The 27,685-nt window shown below is 51.4% G+C and overlaps 11 protein-coding genes and 1 non-coding gene across 12 annotated transcripts; 3 read left to right on the top strand and 9 right to left on the bottom strand.

Moving 5' to 3' along the window:
• Positions 1-30: 30 nt before the first annotated feature.
• On the bottom strand, positions 31-1,943 carry BDV17DRAFT_301540 (uncharacterized protein; the record flags this gene model as incomplete). Its single annotated transcript, XM_073764278.1, has 3 exons — positions 31-392; positions 438-906; positions 967-1,943. 3 exons carry the CDS (start codon positions 1,941-1,943, stop codon positions 213-215), a joined length of 1,626 nt encoding a protein of 541 aa, XP_073618822.1. The 3' UTR covers positions 31-212.
• A 646-nt stretch (positions 1,944-2,589) lies between these two features.
• On the bottom strand, positions 2,590-3,659 carry BDV17DRAFT_280045 (major facilitator superfamily domain-containing protein; the record flags this gene model as incomplete). The annotated part of the gene is made up of 3 exons (XM_073759821.1): positions 2,590-2,776; positions 2,834-3,574; positions 3,625-3,659. The coding sequence occupies 3 exons, from the start codon at positions 3,657-3,659 to the stop codon at positions 2,590-2,592; spliced, it is 963 nt and encodes a 320-aa protein (XP_073618821.1).
• Positions 3,660-4,321: 662 nt separating this feature from the next.
• BDV17DRAFT_280044 (putative TFIIIC transcription initiation factor complex subunits Tfc3) lies at positions 4,322-10,238 on the bottom strand (the record flags this gene model as incomplete). The annotated part of the gene is made up of 5 exons (XM_073759820.1): positions 4,322-7,750; positions 7,787-8,400; positions 8,462-8,939; positions 8,985-10,075; positions 10,172-10,238. The coding sequence occupies 5 exons, from the start codon at positions 10,236-10,238 to the stop codon at positions 4,322-4,324; spliced, it is 5,679 nt and encodes a 1,892-aa protein (XP_073618820.1).
• Positions 10,239-11,163: 925 nt separating this feature from the next.
• Positions 11,164-11,976, top strand: BDV17DRAFT_288558 (uncharacterized protein; the record flags this gene model as incomplete). Its single annotated transcript, XM_073761441.1, has 3 exons — positions 11,164-11,452; positions 11,504-11,833; positions 11,906-11,976. 3 exons carry the CDS (start codon positions 11,164-11,166, stop codon positions 11,974-11,976), a joined length of 690 nt encoding a protein of 229 aa, XP_073618819.1.
• A 1,289-nt stretch (positions 11,977-13,265) lies between these two features.
• BDV17DRAFT_301537 (uncharacterized protein) lies at positions 13,266-14,963 on the top strand (the record flags this gene model as incomplete). The annotated part of the gene is made up of 4 exons (XM_073764277.1): positions 13,266-13,488; positions 13,561-13,679; positions 13,745-14,167; positions 14,222-14,963. 4 exons carry the CDS (start codon positions 13,266-13,268, stop codon positions 14,468-14,470), a joined length of 1,014 nt encoding a protein of 337 aa, XP_073618818.1. The 3' UTR covers positions 14,471-14,963.
• BDV17DRAFT_301533 (AdoMet dependent proline di-methyltransferase-domain-containing protein) lies at positions 14,401-15,619 on the bottom strand (the record flags this gene model as incomplete). The annotated part of the gene is made up of 3 exons (XM_073764276.1): positions 14,401-14,986; positions 15,090-15,406; positions 15,454-15,619. The coding sequence occupies 3 exons, from the start codon at positions 15,617-15,619 to the stop codon at positions 14,846-14,848; spliced, it is 624 nt and encodes a 207-aa protein (XP_073618817.1). The 3' UTR covers positions 14,401-14,845.
• A 437-nt stretch (positions 15,620-16,056) lies between these two features.
• Positions 16,057-16,150, bottom strand: BDV17DRAFT_t36. Its single transcript has one exon. It is a non-coding gene; the product is annotated as a tRNA-Leu (tRNA).
• Positions 16,151-17,654: 1,504 nt separating this feature from the next.
• BDV17DRAFT_301531 (uncharacterized protein) lies at positions 17,655-19,542 on the top strand (the record flags this gene model as incomplete). Its single annotated transcript, XM_073764275.1, has 6 exons — positions 17,655-17,795; positions 17,896-18,552; positions 18,650-18,707; positions 18,778-18,840; positions 18,930-19,041; positions 19,121-19,542. 6 exons carry the CDS (start codon positions 17,655-17,657, stop codon positions 19,437-19,439), a joined length of 1,350 nt encoding a protein of 449 aa, XP_073618816.1. The 3' UTR covers positions 19,440-19,542.
• BDV17DRAFT_229963 (uncharacterized protein) lies at positions 19,256-20,964 on the bottom strand. Its single transcript, XM_073755763.1, has one exon. It carries the CDS (start codon positions 20,723-20,725, stop codon positions 19,646-19,648), a length of 1,080 nt encoding a protein of 359 aa, XP_073618815.1. The 5' UTR covers positions 20,726-20,964; the 3' UTR covers positions 19,256-19,645.
• A 227-nt stretch (positions 20,965-21,191) lies between these two features.
• Positions 21,192-22,175, bottom strand: BDV17DRAFT_288553 (ubiquitin-conjugating enzyme E2; the record flags this gene model as incomplete). Its single annotated transcript, XM_073761440.1, has 1 exon — positions 21,192-22,175. One exon carries the CDS (start codon positions 22,173-22,175, stop codon positions 21,192-21,194), a length of 984 nt encoding a protein of 327 aa, XP_073618814.1.
• Positions 22,176-22,379: 204 nt separating this feature from the next.
• On the bottom strand, positions 22,380-24,505 carry BDV17DRAFT_229950 (DHHC family palmitoyltransferase). The gene is made up of 2 exons (XM_073755762.1): positions 24,002-24,505; positions 22,380-23,939 (listed from the first exon to the last, which is right to left on the bottom strand). Exons 1-2 carry the CDS (start codon positions 24,198-24,200, stop codon positions 22,585-22,587), a joined length of 1,554 nt encoding a protein of 517 aa, XP_073618813.1. The 5' UTR covers positions 24,201-24,505; the 3' UTR covers positions 22,380-22,584.
• Positions 24,506-24,617: 112 nt separating this feature from the next.
• Positions 24,618-27,072, bottom strand: BDV17DRAFT_255762 (rhomboid family membrane protein). Its single transcript, XM_073756971.1, has 3 exons — positions 26,026-27,072; positions 24,985-25,976; positions 24,618-24,933 (listed from the first exon to the last, which is right to left on the bottom strand). Exons 1-3 carry the CDS (start codon positions 26,510-26,512, stop codon positions 24,889-24,891), a joined length of 1,524 nt encoding a protein of 507 aa, XP_073618812.1. The 5' UTR covers positions 26,513-27,072; the 3' UTR covers positions 24,618-24,888.
• Between the last annotated feature and the right edge of the window lie 613 nt (positions 27,073-27,685).

The following is a 27,685-nucleotide window of genomic DNA, read 5'->3' as shown; positions in this document are numbered from 1 at the left end:
TCTTGCTTTTGATATTTCGCTGATATTCTCGCTACTTTGCGATATAGTCTATTTGACCGCTACGAGAGACTTTACCTAAGAATTGTCTTAAGCGAGTGATTCCCTTGCTACAGGATATCACTGGCTTGCTACTGGGAATTGAGTTTGGTGTCATCTTTTCGTCCTACTGTGATGTACTTCTACCGCCTGGATGACCTCTCATGCTAACCGTACTATTCGGAGAATTTGCCCAGAGCTGCGACAACTAAGTAAGCACTACGCCCCCCAAGTCCAGACATCAATTCCAGAAGCCCTCGAAAGATGTTCTTGAGATCTGCCTCTCCATCCGGTCTTGTCTGTATGACTGGCTGCATGTCGCACAAGCACTCGCAGATGTCGTACAGCTTCTGGTCCTACTCCAGTCAGCCTCATGCTCTTGTCTCCTGACCTTAACTTACCAGTATCACACTCCAGCAACCCTGCAGAAAGGCTGAGAAACCTTGCAATATTCCGAGGATAGCCCTGCCAATGGACAATGGCTCTTCCAACCGCCAGTGAGGGTTTTCTTTGGACGCCACAAATTCGCAGGATGGCCGCTGCTGAGAGCCGGGGATTCCTAGTCTCCAAGCCTTCGCTCGGAGCCACTCACGCGTTACGGCGGTATCGAGCCGCTGAATGACTAATGGTAGCTCAGTATCGTGATTGATGTCATGACCATGTGCTTCTGGAGTGGCGTAGCTAAAGGTAACCGGTGTCACAAACCCAGCCGCTGTCCAACACCCCGACAAATCAACACTCAGATCCCGGTATAAAGTCACGAGACGCACGAAGCCGGGAATAATTCCTTCATTTAAGACACTCGGCAAGCGCGGAAGATCAATCCATGGTCGAAGCGTGATTGGTTTGTCGTGCAGTAGACAGAATGCCCTACCCCGTGCCAGATCGTCAGCCTATCCAAGTACTAGGGGGGGTTGGAAAAGAGCGTACCTTTCAGCAGCAAACACCCCCCAGAATACAACCCTCCTAGCCTCTGCTTCCCGCACCTCTAGCTTTCTGTACTCGTCTTCACGGTGCAGTTGGCTGGATAGGAGTAGAGCAATGCATTCCCGGAGGTACCACCATGCATGCCTTTCCCGGCGAAGATACCAGTAGGCCAGAAAAGAAAAGAAGGAGCAAAGGATCTCATCACGCTCGCCGTCGTATCTTCCATCCTGCCGGTTCTGGTGGCCGCGGTGGTGTCCGGAGGCGTCCCGCTGCCCCCGGGTTTGCAGGGCGTCATATAGGTACTGCTCGCAAGCGCGCTCATGCTCATGACCAAGCTCGGATTCATGGTCCGAATACCTTGAAGCCAGATGCGCATACCCCGCCGCACAAATTGAACAGAGCAGTGAGTATCGAGTTGGCCCGTACCCGTAACCAAATCGACTCCCAAGGCGTATCTCTTGGACATAGACAACAGGGAAAAGAGGGTAGAGTGTCTCAACGTAGAGAGACAAGATGTTCTCCATATCAATACAGCCCCTTGAGCCTGGTGCAAGTTCCGGCCCCAAAATGAGATCTTGATGAAGCTGCTGCTGAGGTGGAGGCGCATCTCCAAAGTCCAGGTCCAAGTCGACTTCAAACTCCTCATCGAGTTCAGACGCCGTGCCTGTTCCCGACCCCGAGTCAAACCTCTGTACTTCCAAGTTCCTATCTAAAAGGTGCTCAATATCCACCTCAGTATCCACAGCCCTAGGTAGCTGCGGCAGGGTCTCATTCGAAACCGAAGCAGAAGCCAGCGTTCCAGTCGAGGTCGAGGTCGGGGTAGATGTGTAGATGCTCGGATAACTATGCAGAAACTTGGGCCCCTTCTTCCTGAGGATGTCGGTGTACGTGCATGGCTGGCGGAGGCGAGTGCACCGCGCGCAAGGAGTGCGACGGTCGCACTTGACTTTGCGCTTGCGACAGATATCGCAGGATTGCATCTCTTATAGTATTCGAGAAAAGGTTGGAGGTTAGGAAAGGTCCATGAAGGTCTCTCTGGTCTGTAATGGGATGATTCTCGTGAATCGCGGAAGATTATCAGGGCAGTTTTGGACTACAGGGCTGAAGAGCACGCGGAGATAAGGAAAGAGTAACGGCATAGTGGTAAGGTTACATTCGATCATCTCGCCCGAATTCTCGTTGTCAGCTGAGTCGAGCATACACATTGTTCAGTGGAGACCAGTAGTACTTCTGGTAATCTGGAAGAGAAACTTGAAGATGCAGGAGGTAGCTCACAGCATAAGTATATCAAGTCAGGTAATGCCGTCTTATCACCGGCCAAAGCAGGAGCTTCTACTTCGCGTAGCTATCGTTTCCTCGCAAGAAAGGCGCGATGGAGGAACTTTCTCCATCAGGTTGGAAGGAACGATCGTGCTCTGTTTTTCCCTTACACAGCCTACCTAGGTACAAGCTCCAGTACTGGTTGCTAAGGTAGTACTAAGTACTGTGGACAGTGGTATAAACCTTGAGTGAGAGCTGTACAACTCAGCACTACTTGCAGATCTATCTATGGGCAGACGTTTAGTCCTAACGGGATCTCCATCCAGACTAACAGCGGCGGTACGGAGCCATAGATGCCCGAGGCCATCAGGAATGTAAAAGCCCGTATTCTGTCACATTGCTTGAGACTTGCGCGATTAGGGCATACCCGATTATCGCGAGTGGGAGGGAGACGAGGATGAGCTTCCCCCTTACGCGCTGGCGATCGGACAAGAATGCAACGGCGTATGGCGGGACAAAGCACTCGGTCCTCGTTCGCGGTGTAGCCGAGACTCTGGATAATTATAAAAAAAAAAAAAAAAAAAAAAAAAAAAAAAGGCTGAAGGGGAACAGAGCGCAGCAGATGGAGAAGTACACGGTGAAGAACAATTGCAGCGAGAGGATACCCCGTCGGACTTCTGACCAGCGGAAGCGCACTGGTTCTGAGGAGAGTTCTGGCGTCTGATGGGAGACCTTCAAGTGGGCAATAGCGAATTCGCGTTCTTCTGGTGTCAAGAACGAAGCAGTTGCCACGGAATTCGGTAGCAGGGGGTATGCGCCGACAGCAATTACGCAGGTGATGAGACCCTCAATAATGAAGAACCATCGCCAACTCCCAGACACCACCGATGTCGCAGGGATAGCGGAGAACCCACGCGCAAGAAGACCGCCAAAAGCCCCAGAAAGCGAAGGGCTGGCATAGAAAATCCCCACGCGCAGGGTCAGCTCTTCCCGGGTATAGATCGTTGACAAGAATAACAGCGAACCAGGATACAAGCCCCCCTCCGCAGTCTCAAGCAGCGCACGATCAACAACAAACTGCGCATAAGTCTTGACGAACCCGATACACATCACGATGATACCGGTTAGAGACACGAGAAACGGAAGCCAGGATTTCGGCGTCATGCGCCTGAGCACAAGGTTTGATAGGTGTTCCGAGACCACGTAGAAGACGAAGAACACGGTGAGTGCGGTTGCATACTGGCGGTTTGTCAGATTAAGGTCCTCTTCCAGTCCCAGGATCTTTGCATTTCCGACGTTCGAGCGGTCGACGAAGTTGGCTAGGTATAGCAGTGCCCGTGGTGGTGGGATTCTGCCCGGTTGGTTTCGTCCAGCCCTATTCTGTCCAGGCAACGAGCTCACCTGGTATCAAGCTTCCAAAGGAGCTTTCTCCTCATCTGATCATTGTCACCTGAAACTTGGAATGTCTCTTCTTTAACCGGACTTTTCGGCCATAGTTGCTGGATGCTCCACTGCTAATGGAGAGTTTTACCAGGATGCTAGGGTTGCAACTCCTTCAAATAATCTTCCGAGATCCTTTGGAGCATTCCAACTCCAAATTATGCCATACCCCCACAGTTATTCGACAGTCTGCCGCATGGCTCTCAAAACACTTGGCAGAGCTAACTACTATTGCGCCATAAGAGAAAATATGATGAAGATGTTGGATAAGCTACCGTGGCTGAGGCTCGAATCTGACAAGACCAGCTACATTCGCCATCAGCACCTCCAGACTCGAGCAGCAAGCCTAGCCCATACTCTTCAACAGCTCATACCCGCGTTCAGCCAGTTTAATATTCAAAGCCTCATTCTTCTCGATTGGAAACTAGTTGGACTGACCGGCGCCGTGATTTATCTCCGCGCTTCCAGAACGACCAGTAGGTATATTTCTAGACACAAGGATACCACACTGGAGCAGAATGGTCGAGTCAAACAGGTGATTGGGTAACAAACTTTTATATTATCTGCTAACTAACAGTATAGTACAGCATAAGAACACAACAACAAGGACCCCATGCATTAAATCTTCCACAATCCCCAGCCACCCTCTGACCAAACCTCAAGCAAGGACCATCCACCACCACTCCCTCACAAACCAGCCTTGCTCACCACCATCTCCATCTCCTTCCTGACCACCCCCTCTCCGAACCATAACACCCACATCCCGCAACCACTCACACACCATATTAACCTCCCAACCCGCCATAGTCGGCCGAATCATGCCCGCCAACTTCCCCGCCGAGATCCCCGGCCGCACAGCCACAGTCCCCAGCACAGCCGCAAGCGCAAGATCCCACAGGATCCTAATAACCCCGCCGTGGATGTCAATCCAGAGGGGGAACTTCTCTGGTAAGGAGAGTGCTGCACTACCACTACCTGGTACAGGGATGCTGCGCGGGGGACAAGGTGGTGTCGTACTTGTGACCCGTTCGGCGATGGGGTTACCATCGACATACTTCTTTTTAATGGGGACAACGTCAACCGGGAATCGAAGTTTCTCCTTGTCCATGTGCCGCGTGAGATATCCGCCGTCAGTAAGACCGAATTTCTCGCGTGGTGCGTCGCGAGGGACGAGATTTACTAGACCCATGGAGAAGAGGTTAATAAGGGCGAGGATATCTCCGTCTTCGGCGTTCGCGCGAACAGAATACACACCCTGCTCTCTCAGAGCGGCGTCTAGGATATCGACTTTGAATTTGACCGCGCGGCGCAGCTCCGACGCTTCGATGGGCCGCTTCTTGCCGAGCGTGTGGATGAAGTGGTCTGTTAGGTCGTAGTTGCGGCCTGGGACGATGCGGCCTTTGTTTGCTTGGGAGATGACGCGCTCGGTTACGAGGGATTGCAGGGCGTTGTTTAGTGTGCCGCCGTCGAAGCGGGATAGGGCGTCGCGGGCGTCTGAGGCGTTGTAGACTTCGTTTGGTGTGGTGACGTTTGCGCGTACCCATGTTTTGACTGTGTCGAAGGGGGAGAGAGGCGGATGGTGTTGGTGTTGGGATGGGTGGTTGCTTGAGCTAAGTGATAGCGGGGTTGCGAAGGGCACGCTTGCTATCAGGGCTCTCTTGCGAGTGAGAGTAACACCCTGGGTTTGGTATAATTCATCCAATGAATTTGTAGGTTCTTCACGGATCTCAAAAATATCGTCGAACTGCTCTCGTGTGGCGGGGAGATCCGGCGTCTTGTAGGACTTCGGAACGTCGAGCCTAGCGTTGGCCCATTCAATAACAGCACCCCAGTCATATCCTTCCAAATCGTTGTAGTCGATTGGGGGCACTTCATCGTTGGCATAAGCCTCTATAAACCGCTCCTGGAAGTCGCTCTGCATTTTCGCTATCTGTAGACGGTTCCTGGCTAGAATCCCCTTTCCTTTGTCCTGGACGGTCTTTGCATCTTGATCTGGGAAGCAGCATGATATCAAATTCCAGTCGACGTTCCGACCGTCAAGACCGCCGGCCAGAGCGCGCACGGCCACAACTGCCGTCATAAGATTCTGGTATGTCGACCGTGATAGATGGAAAGGAATGCGGCGGCGAACTGGCACTTTACCCGGTGATGCGAAAGTAGAATCATTTGCAGCAGCCAACTTCTCTACACGGCGCTGTCGAGGTGGCTGAGGAGCACTAGGTCGAGGAGCAACAGGACGAACATAGGTGGGAGCGGGCGCGAAGTAGCGCATGTCCAGCGTGTTAATAGGCTCAGGACTTGGCGGCCGCTCCTCGAATGGAGGATGCTCCTCAAAGATAAAGTCGGTTGAATCACGTGGAAGTAGCTCTCTCTCCTGTCGCGACCGTCGCCGAGTGCGAACAGTCGGATCTGAAGTGACGTTTGTATCCTTGAAGCGTATACCGCCTTCGATTGGCGCACTCTCGAAGGAGTCATTGATTCCCTGGTTGATATAATGCAAATCCTGGCTTTTCTCTTGCTGAAGAAGCCTTTCGTTCTGAAGCTCCCAACGAAGGATAGCATTTGTGTCTCGAATGAAGTTCATTGAGCGCGGATCTGTCCCCCCGGCGTCCAAGCGTTTCCGCCGACCGGCCTGAGTAAACAGGTCGTCGAGTGAATGTGGCAAATGAGCTTCTGGCTTATGTGACATCCGATACTGAGTATCCCTTACCACGATGTAGCCCGCCAGACCCGCATGAGTCGAGAATGTGCCGGTTGCCGGGTTGAATACTTGCAATGGAGTCATCAACATCAGCATTTCCGGCGTCAAACGGGACCGACCAGGTCTCCGTCTCTTAAGAGTTGAAAGACCAGCGTTCGTCGAGAAAGTCCCATTGGCGGGATTAAATGTTTGTGTCGGGCTCATTAACATTGCATATGGAGCCATCAGAGAAAGAGGTAACCGGGAGCGCTTTACCTGGCGAGCACGAATACCGCCGGTGACAGGCCGAGCAACCTTTCCACCTTGTTGGTTGAGAATTCCCCATAGAGGCTCCTCTCCAGGGAGCTGAGGAGCGAGAGGTACGGCAGATGCATTCCGATCGGAACGTGGGATTTTCAACAGCCTGATGGCGCCAGATGGGCGGATTTCCTGCATTCTTTCACGCATCTTCCCGACTTCAATCTGTCTGAGCATCTGGCGCTGAGCAGCATTTCCTCTCCTCTTCTCCATTGCCGCAACGGCTGCTGGTTTCTGGTGCAATTGCACGGTGAGGCGCGACTCGACAGGCGGAAGCAGTCCCTTGAAAGCTTTAGGTGTTGTGCTCTGCTTCGAAATACTCGGGTCAACTTCAACCCCCGGCGGGAAATAATGTCGAGGGTCTGATGCCAGGATTTTCTCTTGCATCTTCTTCACAATTGGGTCATCCGGCGCTAAATCTGCCTTGCAAATGATTGTTTTGGTGACCATGACGCCTTTGCTGTCTTTGCCGCAGAAGGTCTGTTGGCGAAGTCTTCCGGCATCTACCAAGTGTTTGACTGCAGCGCGAAGCGTGCGCATATCAGGCTTCTCCTTATATTTGGTTTTTGTCCACGCGGTCACGAACGGATACCAGAGTGTGGAGCCCATGGGATAAGCACCTCCAGCCTTTTCCACAATGTCCATAACAATCTTCCTCCGCAATAAGGCAACGGAGCCCCCTTTGTCCAGGAGCTTCGTTCGAACGGCCTTTGCAGGCGAAGATCCCGGCGTCGGGGATATTTGAGACATGGGTGTTCCATTTTGCTGAGGACCGGGAGTGGACAACTGCACTGGGGTCGCAGTGCTGTTTGCAGCGTGGGAAATACCATTGGCGGTGCTGGGGCCTGTGCCAGGAGCCACCCTATTTTCCACCTGCGGCGTTTCCGGCATTGTGTTGCTGTCAGTTGAAGGTTCAGTGGCACCTTGGGAAACAGATGGAGTCTCTTCGTTGCTTGTCGATTGTGGATTTTGTTCGACTCTTGCGGCTCTCCCACCCTTCTTGCGTGCCGGGACAGCTGCTTGGTGTCCAGTCTCAGGCGACAGAGCTCTCTTCCGTTTTCCTCGGCTCTGAGGGGTAGATGGAACGCGCTGCGACTGCGTTTCTGCTGCGTTCGGGTGAGGTACGGCGGCCTCGGCGCCTGGTTCCTCGAGACAGTTGCTAGCATCACCGGTACGACGAATCTTAGAATCCCTTCCAGATGAACCGGCCTCAGTGTCAGGGCTGCTCCGCTGGGTTGGTCTCTTCGTGCCCCGCGCTGTACCCAGTTCCTGCGTGCCAGCAGGATCTGTGGAGTTACCCGCAACAGGCGTTGATATACCCTCATCGGCATTCCGATGTGCAGGCGAGGGCGCTGCAGAGGCTCTATCACCTGATTCATCTTTCTCAAACCACGGGAGATCCAACAGCTTCGGCGACTTGAATACGGCGATCCGACTCACTGGCGGACGCCCGCGCTCTTTACCAGCCGGGCGCCGTCGCCCTCGCTTGGTGACATAGACTCCAGGATTCGGGCGGTCAATTAGAAGTACACTGTACTCAGTCCAAGACTCGTCCATTCCCATGGCTTCGAATTTCTCCTTTTGAGACATGCCAGCAAATTTGTCTGGGTCATGCTTCGGTTTCCGTGAAGCTTTACGTACTGGTGCTGGTGTCGCGGCGCTATCGAGGCCTACGCTAGGCATCGCTTCATCCTCGAATTTCAGCCGTACAGGTGTTTCTGGCGTAGATCGGCTTCCAGCTGGTCGTGCGACAGATTGTCCTTTGATTCCATAATGAATCGCTAGAGCAAGAGTTAGTACCGAGACTGAAGGCTCGCAGTTGATAGGACTCACTATAGCCACCATCCTCTAGTTTCACGGCTTTGGGATCGCTACTCGATATAGTGTAATCCTTCGGCTTCACAACCCACATGCATTCTGAAAGGGAACAATCGCCATTCTTCAGCAATTCAGTTGCGGGAGCGTCGAACGGCAATCCGTAGATATCCAACTGCGGTTTCGCATCCACAGGCGGAACGCGGACATTGTCCAACTTGGGATTGCGAGGAGCAAATTCAACGGCTTCCCATAATGCTTCACCGGCTTCAACCAGTTTTCCAAAGTTTCTCGCGGAATACTGGACGTAGTGGGTTATTGTGCGGTGCAGAGCTGTATCGCGTACGAGGGCGAGGTGGCGTAGATGGGGAGGTTGAGACAGCTGCCAGCACTCCGATAGACGGGCTAACGTATTCTCCAGAGGTCGCCTCCAGAACACTCCGACACAAGCTTTGAGAACGTCCTACATGTGTCAGGTCAAATACCAGAAGGGGCAGGAAGCACTTACAGAATTAGTGGACCCCGAGGTCCCGGTCCGGTCAACCACTTCGAATATCTGATTATGAATACATCGATCGGGCGACCAGATGGGCAGAACTCTTCCAGATGCCTGCACATCTTCCTCTTTTCCCATTGCCTGAATATCCCCTGTGGCGGACGGTTCCCCAGATTCCTCAGCATCGGCGTCGTCTTCAAATTCTGCGTTCTCGCCTTGGTCCATATCGAAATACATGTGTCTGCTGAACTCGAGGAATGTTTTCATATCCTTCTCTGTTGGTTCCCGGACAAGCATGATACAAGGATGGTACTTCTTCATCGTTGTAGCATACTGGGACAGAGCCCGGACACGTTTGACACAACCTATACGCTCCCATTTCCGCAGAGTACGGGAGAGGACCTTCCAATGCCACCGGTCATTGAACTCCAACGTAGCCTTGAGGTCATTGCGAGATATGATTTTATGCTCCCGCATTACCTCAAACAGCCTGCCCGTGAACTGCTTGAAGTCAATCATCGTGGCGGCATTTTGTGCCGCTCCAGATGGTCCAGTGGCGGTCGCTTCGGCGGCGAGGGCTTCTGGTGTGAGGAACTTCCGCAGCGTTACAAGACTTGTCCGAACAGCTTTCAGCTGGATTGCTCTCTTTTCGATATATCCTTTCTTCTGCAACATGTCCGTACGCTTCGGCACCGAGCGTTTATCTTGGCCACTGAGCTTGATCAATTCCGGCTGGGCAATCCCACTAGATTTCCGCGACGCAATGATAGAGAGCAATTGGAATTCCATGGGGAGAACTTTGGTGTCGTCGGGCTCGTGCCCGGTGATTGCCAGCCATGTCCGCTCCTCAGAAACGAAGACATTGATGGGGCCGCTGGTTCTCTGTCCCTCTTTCAACCCCTGTGGGCGCCTTTCGGTTTCTTCAAGGGTCAACCCATTTCCTTCTCTTTCCTTCCCAACGGAGACCTCAGGGTTCCGGGTTAGCCACTGCCATACTTTCTCCTGGAATTGCCTGTCAATGACAGGAGTGCGACCGGAACCATCAGTCGCAGACCTAGCATAAAAGCTATAAATAAATGACAGTATGTCTGCAGGAGAGGCGCCTATAAAATGTCAATACTGCCATATTGATGATCTATGATTGGGCGGCGAAAGCAGGGGTGGATCATCGCAGAAAAGAAAAGCTTTAGTTGACGCACCTTGACTGCCGCAGAGCGCAATCTCTGCGAGAAGAAAATCAATCAGGTCTCGGAGGCTGGGGGCCATGACAAGTCCATGCTTTCATCGGCTGAGATTATGCTAGAGTTCCATGCGCACAAGCACCTGCGAGATGAGAACTTGGTCTGGGGGAAAAAAGGTCGCCTTAGAGAAAGAGTGACGCGGGATTCGAACCGGCGGCGTGCGAGAATTTGCTACACGAGGTGGGGTTGTAACACGTGATGAGTCCAGTGCATAATATTAGTGCCTCAGGCATATATTTAGTTCTCTCTAGTTTCCATACTCAAATTATAAGACAGGCGTCCTGATGTCTTCCTACCTAGTCCTCTAGAGCATAAACGCGCCTTTGCGATCATTCTGCTTGGAGATATCTGCCTTTCTTGCTGGTACACCATCGCAAAGCACTAAGGAATGCAAAGCGCGGCAGAATGTCCACAGCTCTCGAGTTAACATGTATGAAGTTCAACTTCAAGGTGTGCCATATGTTGAAGACGCTCATTCATTGATGATCAATAGGGCCAGTCTTTACCACGGGTTGGGTTGGTGTAGGTTCCTTTTCCTCTAGCCAGTCAGCAATTCACTGCGATCAAGGAATGAACCACGGACAAAGAGAATAGTGTAGATTATTCACCAACAGCCAAAAGTCCCAGGCAGGTTGTCTTTCATTTATACAACAGCTAAATGCAACGCTCATCCAATAAAAAGAGAAGAGTAATACGAATCAACAGACAGCGGCAAGCATTGTTGCCAGGTTTGCAAGGCGTGCCATAGTGCAGTCACAGTAAGCAGGTGTTACATTCACTTTCCCGGGCCCATTCACGGATTTTGGTAGAGTGAACTCAATAGTTATTGAATCAGATCTATCTTTGAGTATAAAGTAGTTTCGTATCGTCCTTCACCTTGTTCAATGGAAGAAGCTCTATCCTCACGGAGCACCCATACGATAGCCACCATATTACACATGGAGCGCAATATGGAATACAACATCGAGAACATGGACTGGTTCGACAGGCTCGAAAGTATGGTCACTCGCCTCCTGGTCCGTACCAAAGACCCTAAGACACAGGTGGACGTAATGGCTGCCTTTCAGGTCGCCCGAGCCGAGAGCCAAAGCGAGCAGCAGGGACAGTTCAGATCCCTGGTGGCCTCGAAGATCCGCCCGAAAGTCATTATGGGGACTTTCAAGTTGACGTACGACATGAGGCCGGACCGGATCTGGCAGCTGCCTGATGGGGAACAGCGCTATCTCACCAAGACACTGAGTAAGTTGGACTGATGCCACAAGTTTCTCGGATAGAGCTAATGCGATCCAGATGGAATGCTGAAGGACTATGATACTGCACTCGGGGACGCGGACGAGACTGACATGAGCATCAGGCATCGGCTCGATGCAATTTTCCATAGCACACTTGCGTCAAGCCGGCGCGAGCATTATGGCACGTCCAACAACGGTCCTATGCAATGGCAGTACGACCACCTCATCGAATCCCCATTGGTGTATAGAGGAAAGCCCGCTTTTCTCAGTGGGAGAGCGGACTATGTCTTGTCGTGCGGTAGTCTCAACTGGATGGAGACCAATTGTGTCGTGATCAGGGCCCAGAGGCAGGGACTAAGCGGGGAGTATGAAGCGCTGTCATTAGCGGGTAAGTTTGACATGACACAAAATGTTTGACGGAGCTTCTTGCTGACTTCTGATTCACCATGCTCGGAAAAAGGCTGGGAAGAACGATACCGCGATATGCGGCATTGCGACGGACAGTTACTCCTGGTGCTTCATCTGTCTTAATCACGATGGAAAGGTAAGATGGTTCTTGGATCACAATTGTGAGGAAACTGCTGACTCTGACAGGTGTCAACCCGCCGTCTGTCCTGGCTTGAATGGCAATATAGCGAGATTATCTCGAACATCCACAAAGTTATGCTCGAGGCAGAGTACATACGACGGCCCCGGCCAGCTCAACCTCGTTCAGGAAACGGAAAACAGCGCGCGACAGAGCAACAGTATCGAGGGAATCTGAGCCTAGGTAACCATTAACTCTGCCGTGAGAAGGGAAAAATAGTGGAGATGGGTAGTTGTCGCGGCCAAGCTTCTTCAAATTTAGGTTGAAGGGTTCAATTTATGCAATGCAGATCGTGGGGCTTGGCATCATCTAGACCGTAGTCTCTATCGGGATATACTGTAGTCAGTAGTAATTGTCACCCATAATGTGCCAAATGCGCAAACGTAGGACAAAGGCCCAAATGGGGAACGCTCGTCCTCTTCGATTTCAGCAGCCTTGTAGGCATAGGCATAGTATACCGTTGCCCAGAACGAAGAATCATATCCGTTTCTTGAAAGACTGGTCTCCCTATATCCTTCGATAATCGGACTCACCCCAGATCATCCGGGCTTTGTTCATGTTTCTCTGCCGAGATAATGTAGCGGTCAGACAGAACCGTAGCGAATGGCATCTGCCAACGTTATCGCCAGCGCAAGAAGTTATGCGATAATGCGAGAAGCGACGCCGAGAGAGGAGCGCTTGGCGTGAAATTGGCCACCCTCGGCTTATCTCACATCGCCTTCATTTTATGCTTGGCCGACGGGGGCCGGCTTGGCATAAGTAATTGTGGCAGAATCGAGCATCGCATGTTGACGGAACTGAATAATGTCCGAGACCGACAGTGAAGATCATCGCAGAAGCGGTAGGAGGGACAACAGGATGTTGACTGGATCTATGGTTGAAGTTGTGACGGAATCTCGGCTCTGACATCACCGACTTTACGTCAGAAAGTGAAAGGCACAACCTCATGCTCCCCGATCAGCATCAACCACAAATGTTGAAAAACAAGCCTGTCAGCTGTTTCTTTGATCCATTCCGTTGTTCCGAACTGAGCGGGGCGATATCCTTTCCTTGAATTTGTCTGCATTATTAAAAATAGTCAAAAGACCCTTATTCTCAGATTCTTTTGCCTCGCGCATTCTTGTCCAATTTTTTGCCACCAGCCCGTGCCGTGACTCCGTGAGTCTACCGGATGATCACCTTACCTGAATAATCTCAAATTCACCTGTCGACTGTCTCGACACCGACGTTTCTCATGGACCCAGAAGCGAATCCCGCGACCGCCGGGGCGCCTGTCGAGCCCCAAGTCCCTGCTGCTGCAGGAAGCGCATCAGAACCTCCGCCGCTTCCTTATAGCCTACGAGACCGAAAGAAGTCTATCGCCTTTTTCTGGTTTCTGTTTATCACCGACTGCACTGCTCAGCCGCTCGGGTTATATTATGGACTTTGGTATGGAACGGACTTGTCACATAATCTGGGTATGTTGGCTCCGCAAATGGTGTGATTGTTGAGGACTATCGGCAGACCGCTAAATGTTCGCTTTTGTTTAGTTTTCACCATCGTCACAATCTCACTGGGTGGTATCTCGGTATTCGAATACTTCTATCGACTCTACAACCTCTTCCGCAAAGACTCTAGAACCCGGCCGTTGAATGCTAGGAAGTCATGGGTAGGCGCATACTCCGGATCAAAGAAAACAAAACGCTGACGTCAATATAGCTAGATTTCTTCCAGATCAATTTCACCATCGTATGGTTGATTTTGGCGGTTGAGCTCATCACGGGGACTGTTCCAGAAGAACCTTATGTTCGCCTCGTCGCTATGGTTCTTCCAACGGTGATGTTCTATTTTGGAGCAGTCTACCTGACTCTAGATATCCTTCGCGCATGCGGATTCAGAGCTCCCTTCCGAATATCTTCCACGCCGAAAGGCGCCGTTATGCCTGTGGCTTTGTATGTGATGATTGAAGATGTGGTTGCTGTCGACGGTGCAGGAGGTCAAATGTACCGATACGCTCTGCGAACGCGGTATTTGTCAAGTCCTTATTTCCGTCGGATGCTTGTGCAAATGAATTTCTTCTGGGCGGGCGGTGCCATCATTTGGGCTGCTGCCATCACTGCGATGGTCTTCACAACGCCTCAGGATGCTGCTTTTGCGGTACGTTGAACTTTGCGTCTCATCAAGTTGGAAGTCCGCTAACATTGCCTGCAGATTGGGTGGTGCGCACCCTTTGTCTGGGCCGGCCTCTGGACCCTCATCACCATTCCCTGGGTCCAAAGCGATCTTCGACGTGAGAAGGAAGCGTGGCGGACTAATGGTCCCCAAGGAGGTGAAGCGTACGCCGACGACATCAACGCACCGACTGCCAGAACTCGCATCGAATCCCTCCACTTCCCGCGCTTCTTCCCTCAAAAACTCATCCGCGAAAAGCCATCCGCCACGACCATGTCTCAAGCGTAGGCCTGGACATCGCCCATAATCAATCATCTTCGATATATAGATTTCCATCAATCATTCACCGCAACGCTGTACGAATAATGATGAACGCAATGATACCCACGTCTCTTTCATTCGATCTTTGATGTATTATTGCGAAGCATGCACCGTGATTTCCTGGCGACATTCCCAAAGACGATGTCGCATGTCCTTGACGAAAATATGTATGTCTCGATTCGAGGCCATTTGTAATATCAACGTCCATCATTCTGTGTTTTCTGTTATGACGGGCCCCAAATTGGCGCCCCAAATTGGCGTTCAATCAACAGATCGTTTCCGTGTTCCTCCCTTTCCGATCTTCCATCTTCCATCTTCCATTCTAGCTTTTAAGCCACGGCCTTAAAAAGCATAGAACCTAACAGGAAGCAAATTAAACTCCTTCGGAAACCCCAGCTGGACTTCACTCGCCAACACCCTAAACCCCGCCTCCCCAGCCAGCGCCCGAAACTTCCCATCCGTCCTCGTAACACCACTATCCTCCTCGTCAAAACATATCCTTCCCCGCCGGGATCGGTAGAAACGTTCTCCTTAAGCACAACAATCCCCGTCTCACTTAGCGCTTCAAGACGCCTCAAAAGCTCACAAGCTGCACATCCGTCACATAGTTCGCGCAGAACTGCCTCCACACCAGATCATACTTTTTACTCGGCTCCGGAACCCAACTCTCAAGCCCAATCTCATAAATATCGCCCATCACAGCTGGCTGTCGACTCACCTCCTCCTTCTCTTTCCGTCCCTTAATAACATCCGCGAATTTACTAACCGGCTCAACGGCATCAACACGCTCACACGCATCCCTTAATACCCCCTCCGTAACCCTCCCCACACCAGCACCACAATCAACGCCTAACTTCAATTTCCCACTCGTGGGACTGACACACCTAGGATCCATCCGGCGCACTTTTGCAAGAAAGGTCTTTGTTCCTCTGATGTCGATCCGCGTGTACCAGGGTAGTCGCCGAGAAGGCCGAGGGTGGTCTTTGTTTTTGTGTCGAAGCTGTTCCAGGAGTTTAGCGAGGCGCCGTGGTTTACTTTGCTGTCGGGGTTTTGTTCGACTTCTGAATTTAAGGGTGGGTTTGAGTTTGGGGTTATGTTGGAGTTCGAGTTTCCCATTGAGGGGGCGAGGGCGCGAGGGAGCGCGGGTTTGTTGTTGAGTCAGAAGATATTGTGTATGAATTTAATGGTGATAGATTGTTGATTTCTCGAGAAGAGGAGATAGAGGGGTTGGTTTGGTTTGCGACGATGGTGGTACAAATCGGTAGGTAGAATCTTTATACTCTGTCATATCCTAGGCATTCATTCTGTCTGAAAAGCGGATCGGACCGGCCGTTGAAGAACTACAGGCACGCGGGAGAGGCGCTAACCAGATTGGGCATAAATATTGGCCTCCAGGAGGCGGAAATCTTATGCCCTAGATAGAGGAATGCATGTGCTCGATAAGCTTTCGGGCTATCTGACTTCTAACTGGATTAATTGATCGTCATTGCGCTGTTCGATAAAATAAATGGGTTAATGATGTCTGGTTGTAGACGGTAAAAAAAGAAAAATAATGGTAAGACTGGGGTTCGAACCCAGGAGACTCTCGTCAGTGGGTAACTTAAGGTATACTTAAGGCCACCGCCTTAACCACTCGGCCATCTTACCACAGATGCAATTTCGTTCATCAATTTTCGAGCCCATCATGCACTGGAATATATGTCCGAGCCAGCCAGCAATAGCAAACCAGTATGTAGATCTCTGCTTGTAGCACAGAAACAGGAACAATGCTTTTGTTGCCTCCCGGAAATAAATAGTATCACCTACGGTCCCTCGACTTCTGAACAGTGCTTGAAAACTAATACTGCCGAATCAGCTTTTGGGCCCCATGCAGCTACCTTACCGACCCCTCTACTACGGCTCGTTTTCTCTTAGCTAGTCACAATTACCATCACCAGTATCATCGAAATAGCTTCACGATTGTCTTTCTGGTCTTCGTACGGAAAATGAGATCTCTACTCCATCAATTTATTGCTTGCTACGGTCCTTACTAGATCGATCGATATTAGAAATAGCCATTACAATACCAAGCACACTCTAATCCACAAATACAACTGTACTGACGACCTCTTGAGGTAGCCGGTACCATGCATATTTTGCCCTTGACCACGGTTCAGGGGTTTCTTATCCTTTCCATAAACGACGCGCTGATAATATGCATGGGTGCATCACCGTGGAGCGCAGTCTGCCCATCATCGAATCCGCGCCGAGCGAAAATGGCAATCAGATACGAGAAAGCTGGAAGGAGGCCTAGGTTCGCCTGTATGCTGGCCATTGGACATTCTTTACCCATTGTATATATTACAATACCCAGCATTGCATGCATTGTCCTTGCGCTTGTCGGATTCAAGAAACCAACGTTTACCTACCATACCACCTCAATTACCACACCAGTATGTCCTAGCCTGATCCTCGAGCGCAGCCGGGTATGGAATAGTATTAGACTGGATGAGAAATATGTTGGTTTTCTCGCGGGGATTCTAGATAAGGCGTAGTTGTGCGTGCAGGGTATGACAATCAACCACCCTGCAACCCCAGATCCATTGTCTGAACTTACACCACACTAACCTATCGAGTTCTATTCAGGAGCACATCACGAAGTCTCCATTTCCCCAACCGAACGCTGCAATTACGGTCAGCTCGCCCTTCCCCCTTCACCCCCCAACGTACGGATAAGGAGTACTGTGTACCCCAGTCGGGATACGCTCGGGAAAAATGAAAGGCAGTTTTATGTCTGACCAATACTTCCTACTCAGGCCAGGGGGTGTAGGTAGGGAACAATGGCTTGTGTAATTCTTCAAGAGAGACACCAAGGCCAGGGACTTAGGTGCCTCATCTCATCTAGTACAAGTACACCCGGGGTCGGATAGACTCGCAATTTTTCATCTAATCTAATAGAGTGCTTGATGCAAGTACTGTAGGGCATTGAATTCCCGCCTCAGGCCATAAATCTGATGCCTGAAGATATGCTGCCTGAATATTGAGGCATAAAGACGAAGGGAAAAAGCGCGCTAACCAAATTGGGCGAACTCCTCACGACGCGAGGCAGGGATGCGCCTTTCTCTCTTTGTTTTCAATACCACAAACACTCGCTATGGGATCAATAGACACAATGGAAAACTCGTCCGGACCAGGACCAGAGCATACGGCCTTCACGCAATGGGTTGTGTCCCACGGCGTCGAGATCAAGGGCGTCGCTCCGGCGAGGTTCCCGGGGCGGAGACTGGGAATGGTTGCGACGAGGGTTATTGAAGTAAGCCAGTTATTCTCTTTTGTGGAAAGCGTTATCTGGAAGATATCAGCTGCTTTGGATGATGTCTGAATTATCTCGCGTTTTACTGATCACATCCCAGGAGAACGAAATCATGCTCTCCATCCCCGTCAACCTAATGCTTACCGTTGACTCCATCCCAAAGGAATTCGTATCCTTGTTCCCTGAGGGGACGCCCGTCCAAGGTATACTTGCGGCTTTCCTAACGCACGGGAATAAGGAGGACCAGTCTCAGATTCTGAAGGAGATGAGTCTCTGGCGGAGCGTCTGGCCGGCTTGGGAGGAGTTCGAGCAGAGCATGCCTATTTTCTGGACTGGACGGTTGCGGGTCTCGAATTTACGGGGTTTCCAGAGCCACAGTCAGGATGGCGATCCTGATAGCAATGTTGCAGGAACTGCAACTCGTAGTCTGCTGCCCCTCTCAATAACAGGACATCAAAATGGCAGCCCTAACCAGCACCAACAATCCAACTTCAAATTCAACTCCAATCCCAGCTACGAAACACGCTACCAAAACCTCCTCCCCCAACAAGAAACCCGCTTCCGCAAAGCCTGGGACAGCGTCGTCTCCGTCTTCCCAGAAACAGAAACAAACCGGAAGACCTTCGCGTATAACTGGGCAATTATCAACAGTCGCAGCTTCTACTATGTTTCACCGGGAGAGGACGAGCCCGAGGACTGGAATGATGCGATTGCGATGGTTCCGTTTGCGGATTATTTTAATCATGATGATGATGCAGTGTGTATACCCTTGCGTTCTCAGTCTGAGAACGCTTGCTTTGACATTGATAGGGCGGGAGTGGAGACTGATTGACTGACGGATTTCTGTTCAATAGGCGTGCGAGGTTGTCTTCGACGGGAAATGGTATACGTTTAAAGCTACGAGGCGGTATGGTATGTTCGCTTCTCATTTCATCTCACTGAACCGTATTCAACAAATCTAACCCATTCCATTAATATACAGAGAAAGGCGAAGAGGTATACATGAACTACGGCGAACACTCGAACGATTTCTTATGGGTTGAATGTAAGTATCGTTTCCCTTTCCCTCCCCTTCCTTTCCCTTACTGCAGCTTGTCTCTCCTAGTAGACACCCGACTAATGGAGATCACGCAGACGGCTTCTTCCTAGACAATAACCCCTCAGACGGTATCTACCTCGACGACATAATTCTGCCAACCCTGAGCAGATCCGAGAAGAAAGAGTTGGTGGAGTATAATTGTCTCGGGTACGTACTATTTCTTCCTTTGCTCTTATCGTGCTCTAGAGCTCCTCTGGCATTCAGCATGCTGATACGTTTGAATTAGAAATTATGAGATTACCGCGTCCGGTGCAAATGCCAGTACTTTCGCTGCGGCGAGTATAAAGTATATGAGCCGGCAAAACTGGCGGGACTACCTTGGTGGTGACGCTGAGGAAGGGTTCGATGAGGAAAAATCCGCCAGTGTCATACGTGATTGGATCGAGGAATACTTGCGGGAGTGTAGTGTGACGTTCGACGCTCTCACGAAAGCATCAAAAAATACAAACGACGACTCGGAGAAGGAGAAATTGGGGTTGATGCTCGCTCGGTGGAAACAGATTCAGCAATTGTGCGAGAGTGCTATAGAGAATATAACCGCATAGACTACGAATACAGCAAAGCCGCTCAAGAAATCTGACATGCTGAACTAGAAATGCGATTCCGTCGTTGAATCAGGTATCAGGCTAATGAGAAACAAAGCTATATGTATGACGAAACACGAAAACAGGCAAGCGTTCCTTAGGATAATCGTACCATTAGACAAAAGTTCTTAGGGCAAGAATAGAGGCGCCTTGTTCGACACGAATGCTTAGTGATAATCCTTGGTCTTATCATCGCAGAACTCCCAAAACTGTTTCGCCTTCCCAGTCCCGCCGACCTCCTTGAGCCTCATTGCATTCGTCAGATGTGGAGCGACATTGGTGTGAATACGACCCCACGGGATCACGTAGCACCCGTTGTTTTCCAGGTTGATGTCGGGAGAAAGGCCGGCGTACAGCTCTGTAAGGGCGGCCAGCTTCGGGCTATGGAGTAATGGCCAGTTGAAAACCTTTGTCCATCCCGCGTGTCGAAGAAGATTGGTGTTGGCAGCACCGGGGTTCATTGCGACGCTAACGATGCCGTGCTCGTGGCCGAGTCGACGTGCAAACTCGCTCGACAAAAACCAGGTTCCCACCTTTGAGTTGAGGTAGTTGCGAGCGTTATCCTGGGGAGTGTTGCTCAATTCCGACATGACGATGCCCTCCAGGGGTGAGTTCAGCTCAGCGACCTGACTACTGAGCCAAACCACTCTCGTGGAACCGGGGAAAGCCGGGCCACTTATCGAGACGGCCGCATCGAGAAGAGGAATCATCATCTGCGTGAACAAGAAAGGACCGAGGCAGTTGGTGGCCAGCTGAAGTTCCAGTCCTTGCTTCGACAACACGCCTACGGGTGGCTCAGCAATACCAGCGTTGTTCCAAAGGACGTCAAGCTTTGATTCTTTTTCCATGAACGCATCGGCGGATTCTCGGATAGAGGTCAAGTCGTCGAGCTTCAACACGATGTAGTCGATCTGGCCGTCACGTTCGGCGACGGTCTTTTGAATTTTCAGAACGGCCTCCTTCGCTTTTTCTTCCGTCCGACCGGTGATGTATACAGTGCCTCCTCTGGCGTACAGGATCTTGGCGAGCTCGAGTCCAATGCCTGAGGTGCCGCCGGTCACGAGAAACACCTTGCCCTTCTGGAAGGTGATGTCCTTTTCCGTGAATGTTGGACGCGGAGGGAAGATTTGCGATAGCTGCGCGCTTGTTTTGTAGGTAGGCAGCTCGGGCTTAGGAGGGGCTGGCTTCTTAGGTGCACCTGCCTTGACTTCCTTCGCCGCGGCGCGTTTAAAGGTAAAGGGTGCCATTCCGAAGAGGAGTAGTAAGTATGCTTGAGGAGGGGTCCGACAGTCCACGGAGCGCTGTCCACGAAGCGAGTTAAGAGAGTGTAATGAGGTGGGCTGGGGGGAAGAATGTCGCGAAGATGAGAAGAAGTTCCTTCCAAGCGTCGAGTAAACATTCAGCAGCAGCGACGACTCTGTCAGATATAGAAAGAGGTCGGCTGCCCGCAAGCAGTCGCTCCTTCCTTCCTGGGGTACATCAACCCTCCAACTCCATTTCAACAGCCTTGAGAACAATAGAAGAGAAGTTATCCTGAGTGCCTCTGCTTGCTTTCTTCAGAGGGGTCATTCGAGAAAGTTCTCACGCTCTGAGCCAAGAGTATAGATGCGTCAATAGAAAATCCATTCTCAGCTAGTCATCCAGATGTATATCTAACCCAAACACCCGCTGTCTTGCCCAACGCCAGTAACTTCAATAGCTTCAGAAAATGATTTAATCTTCGATATGGATCACGCGCCGCAAGATCATAAACACCAGCGCGATCAGTACGCCGAATATAGCCCGGTCCAGCCATGGGCTATCCTGCGAGGCGACTGGCACGGGAGCAGGAGCAGGGGCGATTGTTCTGGTAGGCGTGCGTCGTGGTTGTTGTTGGGCTCCTCGTGGAGTCGATGTCGCCGGGGGTGCTGTTGGCGCCGGTGTACTCGCGGGTATCGATGCTTGAGCTGGAGTAGCCGAAGGCACAGGACTGGAACTAGAGCCAGGTCCATCCGGTATGGGTGTATTCGTGTTCGTTTCGCGTGCATCCACCGCAGACGCAGCTGTCGGGTTTGCATCTTGCTTCATCTGTGTCTCGTTCATGGCCGCGCCACCTGCATCGCCATCGCCCTCCTTCTTCTCTTTCTTCCCAACTCCAATCCTCAACCCCTCAGGAACACCCTCAACCTCCTCCTCCTTCTCAACATCGACCCCCATCTCAACACAATACTCCCTCCACTCCCTGAGAACAACCTCATTACTCTTCCCTCCCCCGTTACACTCCCCACAACACCACCCCCGACTAGCCCCCGCCCACTGCCGCCTAACCTCATCCCCAACCTCCAACCCTCCAACCTGCCCCCTCGCATCCCCCTCCATAAAGCTCCTGATCGCCGTCAACGCCGTCCGAACCCCCCAAGCCGGCTGCCACGTCTCCTCATGGTGCCCCGAGATACTCAGGCAAATCTCGCGGTTGACTTCGAAGCGGCCTGAGGGCGTGAGGAAGCGGAAGGAAGGTGGGCGGAGCGGGTATGTAGGTGGGAAGGTTATGCGGCCGTGGTAGATTCCTGTTGCGTAGGGAGTCGAGGGTGGGCCGGCGAGCGTGAAGTGCCAGTCGAAGAGGTTTTCGTCGGAGACCGGGGCTGCGTGGAAGTGCGGGGACGGGGAGGTGGTGAGTTCGGAGGCTTCTTTCATTAGGCGACGGAGAGAGCGGGACATTTTGTGGTTTGACTTGATGGATAGGTGCTTGGTTGAGTGGGTTGGTGAGGTGAGCTGGTGGTGTTGTTGGAAAGTGTTTGTTGCTTGCGCGTGGTCTTCTTAATCGTGATGTGAGATGGATTGAGATGCTCTTGTTGCGATGGGGCTATTATAAGGGTGTGGTGGCAATTCCGAGTCCAGCAAGGATGGCGCAAATATTCAAGAAGAGTGGAGACAGTGAATGCTAGGAGATGAATGGTTTCTATGAAGAAACGAAGGGATGGAGGTTGAAGCAAGCTGGCGGAGTCAGATTGCGGAGGATGTTGACACCTGGTCTTTCAGGCATTAAATACCTCATACTGACTCCCGAGAATCCCTACGTATAGGTACAGTAAGACAATCCCAAAACGCTTATGCACAAATAAAGATATCAATCCCAATCACGCCAGTCATCGTCTCGTGAGCCTTTATTTCCAGAGCTCTTACCCTGAGTAGGCTGAAGCGAAAACTCGTTGCTATCAAGGTCATCCTCATAGCTACTCTCGCCCGGCCGCGGCCGCGGAGACATGGGAGCAAGTGTCTTCATTGAAACTCCCGTCGTCGGTCGGTCTTGGTAGTTCAGACCACTAATAGGTTGGTCTGGGGTCCATCCCTGGGGAAGGTCCGAGCCCAGCCAACTGCGACGACTGTTTCCCATATTCCGCAGATACATATCCCGCTGCTCTTCCGCTGCTTGCTCGCGTCGCTGACGCACCCGTTCTTGGGCGTCGAGGAACTTGGGACTCGGCTCCCAGTCCCATCCGTTGCCTGTTGTTGTGCGCGCGGGTACGAACCACAGAAGAGGCCGGTCGCCGAAGAGATGCAGTAGATTCCGCTTCCAGCCTAGATCGAACGCATTTGGCATCTTCTCGTTATCGAGTTCCGCGAGATAGTCCTCGTAGCGGTCGCGTTCGCGTTGCCGTTCCATGTCGGCATACGAGCGGGATAGGGCTTGTTGTGCGGGCGTCAGGTTCTCGCTCGAAGTATTCTGCTCCTCGCCTTCTTCTGGCCGCGTAACTCCGGGAATAGCATTTGCGTGAGCGTCAAAGATCTGGTTCCCGTAGTTCTGTAGTCGGCCTCCGAAGCTGTCTTGGTTCTCGCCGCCATCCCGAGGATGGCCTAGTACGCCCTCGTAGCGGCGGCGGTCCAGCGCTTTCCGCAGTGGTGAGACGTAACGCGTCTTCTCCAGACACTCAATCGTAGTCAGGCCTCGGACAGCAAGACTGATATGCCAGGCAGTGAACCCGGTCAAAACCAAGCCAATTATACCACCGAGAATAGAGAGCAACACCACATTCACTGGTAGAAGACCATCCATAGAGTGCGGGTCATCAAACACCACCGTCCAGATCCAGATAGCCGATACAGCAAAGTCCACCCAGCAAAACAGCGACGTGTAAATGAGGAAAAGCAGGAAAGCCTTGTAATTGTGCAGGCCGACGCACGTCGCCAGCCATGGACAATGATGGTCCATCTTCAGCACGCAGCGCTTACATGTCGAGCAGTGGTGAGCCCGGTCCGGCTTTGGACACTGGCACTTCTTGCAAAACCGTGACCGTCCCTCGGAGTTCACGGTGAAGGATGTATATTCAGGCAACTCGGTGATCGGCAGAGCGCTGTACTGATGTCGGTCGTTGCCGCGCGCTTTACCACCAAGAGGTGATCCGGGATCCGTGAAGACGGCGGTAGTGTACGAGACATTGAGGCATATGTAGAGGACGACTCCGAGAATCGAGCTTGGTAATCCTATACGGAGAAATCTCGTAAGCAACAATCACAGGCTCAAGACCAAGCCATCTTCGACATACCGACCCAGGGATTCCTCGCGGGTTTCAACCCGACACTAGCTTCCACATATACTGCCCATGTTGTCAAGCTATAGACGAATGCTAACGGGAAGTAAGTTGCGGCCGCGCAGCAGTATCGTTCGCAGCGTAGAGCCCAGGCCCTGGGGCTACGCTTCGGGAAAGAAGGTGATGTGGGAGTTGACATGGCCAAAGTGGCCATCACAGGTTTTGAGAGTTAGCCAAAGTGTAATCGTAACGATGAATAGGGAGTGCGACGCGCTTAGAATGGACGGCAGATCATTGCGAAGATCGGATGCTGGTTATGCGGGGAGATAGGCAACGGTCAAAGACAGCAGGAAAAGAGGATCACAGTTCGCAACGCGCTTGACAAGCACAGGCTGCAAGTACAAGAAGAGGAGATAGGACTAGCGAAAGACAAGATGAGGCGGCAAAGGTTGTGAAAGAGAAGACTAGGAATGAGCTCATCTGTAGTGAGGTTCTCGGCATCCATCGTGATGATCCAGCCGGCCCTATCGGATTTACACCGCCACAGCCACGCGGCTGAGGCGCCCAAAATAGTCTCGCGCAGAGCATACGTATACAAGTTACGAACTCAAGAATGATTGAGAATTATTGATGTTGCCTAAATATTCGTCATATGGATTTATCCCTAGCTAAATCTGGGACTGACTATGTAGTGTCATGATAGTAGAAACTCAAGGAAATTCGCTGTTCGCCAAAACAGAGCCAAACTACAAGACGTAGCAATTCCAATAACGCCCTCGGTAAGATAAGAGGCCCATCATGCAAAATACAAGGCGCTAGACCGATATATACATACGGCTGGGATATCAATTATGATCGGTGAGACATAGTATGCGCGGCCGTGAAAAAAAAGATTGACTACCCTAGCTCTGGAACAGGTTTCCTTGATCACACCAACCGTTGACGGGCTACAAAACTGTTAGCAAGGTTTATGCAGATGATTAGTCTAGGACACTTACCAGACAACTAAACCTGTAACACCAGGAGCAGTTAGAGCTTGGGTACTTGTAAAAGTTCACAATGAGAATGATGAAGCCAACAAGAACAGCAACTAAGGCGCCTAGACGGACCAACCACCATGCCCACCATAAAGGCTTGCGGCCGGCAAAGAAGCCCTTGGGGTTGAACTTCCCGAGGTCGCCAAATTTCGAACCCGAAACCTTGTTTGAATTTGAATCGGGATTGGCATTGTCTGACGCAACGCCGCCGCTCATGGCGACGTACGGACTGCGTGCGAGCCCGATGCGCTCACGCAGCGCATTTGGGGACCGCATGACGCAGAGTCCAAGCGCAAGGCCCATGGTAAAACCGCCAAGGTGCGAGAAGTTATCCAACCCAGGCAATAGGCCGAGCACAAAAGAGACTGCAATACCAAGAATCATGATGATGAACTCGACCCAAGGGCTTTGACGATCCTTCCACCCGTAGAGCAGCTCTAACACAAAGAGCGCCAAGATTCCGAAAAGAGCACCGGAGCAGCCACAAGAAGCCTCTCCTTGGCCGGCGTAGTTGCCTCCAAGAACGAATCCCCAGATTCCGCTGGAAAAGTAGACCAGCGCATACCGCCACCAACCGATCATTCGCTCCATATCCGCACCCATAGTCATCTGCACGAGTAAATTGAATCCAATATGGATGAACCCACTGTGAAGGAACATAGGAATGATAAATCGGAACCACTGATCGGGCGCTGGTTTATCGTCGAGCGACCCACCAGCATGCGGGTTTGGAACGCCGCTGAAACCGCACAGCTCGGACAACGTACACAATGTATCGGTGGTTGTCGTATTCGGACAGGGGAAGTTGACTTGCTGGGTAGCGTTCTGTAGACCGGGGACATTCTTCATGCAGGGTGTATATCTCGCGCCCATGTTAATCTGAATATATGCGGACGGACCAACCATCGGATTGAACTGGGGCTTCGTTTGGACGGGAGTTCCGGTGAGTTGACCTAGTAAATTAGTCAAGTCCAGCTTGTATGAAGGTTGTAAACAACTTACCCGCTTTTACTAACTCAACGATAAAGACTACAATCTGGGCAGCTGTCAAAATATAAGTAACCCAAGCGATCTTTTTCTTGAGAAACCCCTTTTTCTGTTTCTGCCGACGAGGCGCTTGCGGCTCCATCATGGCAGGATCTGGCGCGTAGTGGGTGGGTTGTTGCATCCAAGGCTGAGGGGGCGGCTCGTTGTTGTAGGGGTTCGGTGACTTTAGAGGAATATTCTCCGCATATTGATCGTGCTCATTCATCCTTCCCCCAGCAACGTATGCCCCGTTATCTGATCCGATGGATTGTTGGCTATAACGGAGGTTATGGGGATCATGCGGGTCGTCGGGTTGATAGTAAGGAGCGTTGTTGTGGTATCCCCCTACTGGGCTTGGGCTCGGTCGTGGTGAGATCCTGTTGAACGAGTCTATGGCATGGTCGTGTTGATCGTAGGCAGGAGGGCTGTTGTAAGCGCCGTTGTAGTAGCCTTGGGCGGCCATCTTGACGGATGGAGGAAGTCGTGGGCGGCGCCCGGCAAGACAAGGGATAGGTGGTCTGCGGTTGAACGAAGAGGGACCGTCGCGCACTGACGTTTCAGTAACAAAGATAAGATATGGTTGCTTCTGTCAGCGGTTGAAGAGCGAAATGCTTTGATTGCAGCAAAAACGGCCAGGGGCCTCTCAGCTGGAATAAACAACTTCCGAGGTTGGAATGGGACCTGATCCGAACGAGAGACACCACTGGGACGTGGTAACACGTGGATCGTCGGAGATTATTGTCTAAAGCAATAAACGAAAGCAAGAACGTCTCACAAAGAAGCGACTGAAAAGCAGGTGAGCGAAAGAAAAAGACTGGTGAAGTAGCGCGTTGTTGAAGCGGTTAGGCAGTCGTTTTGCAGGCTGACTATTTTTGGTGCCGATCGAGCGAGCTTCGTCAGCAGTTGCGCTGGCTTGTGTTCAGCCACTTAAGAGCAGCGCTGATGACCCAGAAATGTCAAAACTCAACCGGGATCCAAGTGGATTCTGGAGTCGTGGGCCTGATAATTCTGGCGAGAACACGGCTGAGCACCATGGCTAAATGCTGTCATCGCTGTGACTACGGAGTACTGACTAATCTGTTAATTTATTTTTGTCGCCGGTGTGGCTGAGTGAGGCTCATCTAGTATCAACAACCCAGTCCTCCCCAGACTTGGCTTGGCTCACATGGAGTATTACTCTATAGTTGTTATGTGGCTCTGTTCTCCATACTAGGGTACAGTTCACTTTTCAGATTAAGCATTATTTGCCTATACTTTAATTCGACTTGTAAAAATAACCTGGCGGTGGATCCAAACACCGCGGCGTGTCGAGCAAAAAGAAAGGTATAGAGAGCACAGGAATTGTGCGTCTGAGTGGGTGACCAACTGCACCGACAAGGGGATTCGAGCTTCGAGGACGCATTATCTGTCATTATATTCGGTAATCGTTTTCGTGGTGCAAGTCGTCCCTCCACCGGATCATTATAATAAGACGAGTCCGTTTCGTCGTTCATGTGGTTATACAAAGCTCCAATGGCGCCAAACTCCAAAATGTAGCGAACGACAGTGGGTACTATATAGGAAGTAACAGTTAGCCGGCGGATCATCGACACAAGTAGAAGGTGACGGAGAATTACCTGTAAGGCAATATCCGTTG

This window comes from Aspergillus undulatus (genome assembly GCF_047715775.1).
Source record: "Aspergillus undulatus strain CBS 261.88 unplaced genomic scaffold BDV17scaffold_8, whole genome shotgun sequence".
Classification (NCBI taxonomy): domain Eukaryota; kingdom Fungi; phylum Ascomycota; class Eurotiomycetes; order Eurotiales; family Aspergillaceae; genus Aspergillus; species Aspergillus undulatus.
Note: the sequence above shows the minus strand (reverse complement) of the source record. Positions and strands in the feature narration are given on the sequence as shown.

Coding starts and splice junctions, on each gene's coding strand:
- BDV17DRAFT_229963 (XM_073755763.1), bottom strand. CDS start 20,725: ATGGCACCCTTTACCTTTAAACGCGCCGCGGCGAAGGAAGTCAAGGCA.
- BDV17DRAFT_229950 (XM_073755762.1), bottom strand. CDS start 24,200: ATGGCCACTTTGGCCATGTCAACTCCCACATCACCTTCTTTCCCGAAG. Junction 23,940..24,001: donor CGCGAGGAATCCCTGGGTCG/GTATGTCGAAGA, acceptor TTCTCCGTATAG/GATTACCAAGCTCGATTCTC.
- BDV17DRAFT_255762 (XM_073756971.1), bottom strand. CDS start 26,512: ATGGCCGCCCAAGGCTACTACAACGGCGCTTACAACAGCCCTCCTGCC. Junction 25,977..26,025: donor CGTTGAGTTAGTAAAAGCGG/GTAAGTTGTTTA, acceptor CTAATTTACTAG/GTCAACTCACCGGAACTCCC. Junction 24,934..24,984: donor GTTACAGGTTTAGTTGTCTG/GTAAGTGTCCTA, acceptor ACAGTTTTGTAG/CCCGTCAACGGTTGGTGTGA.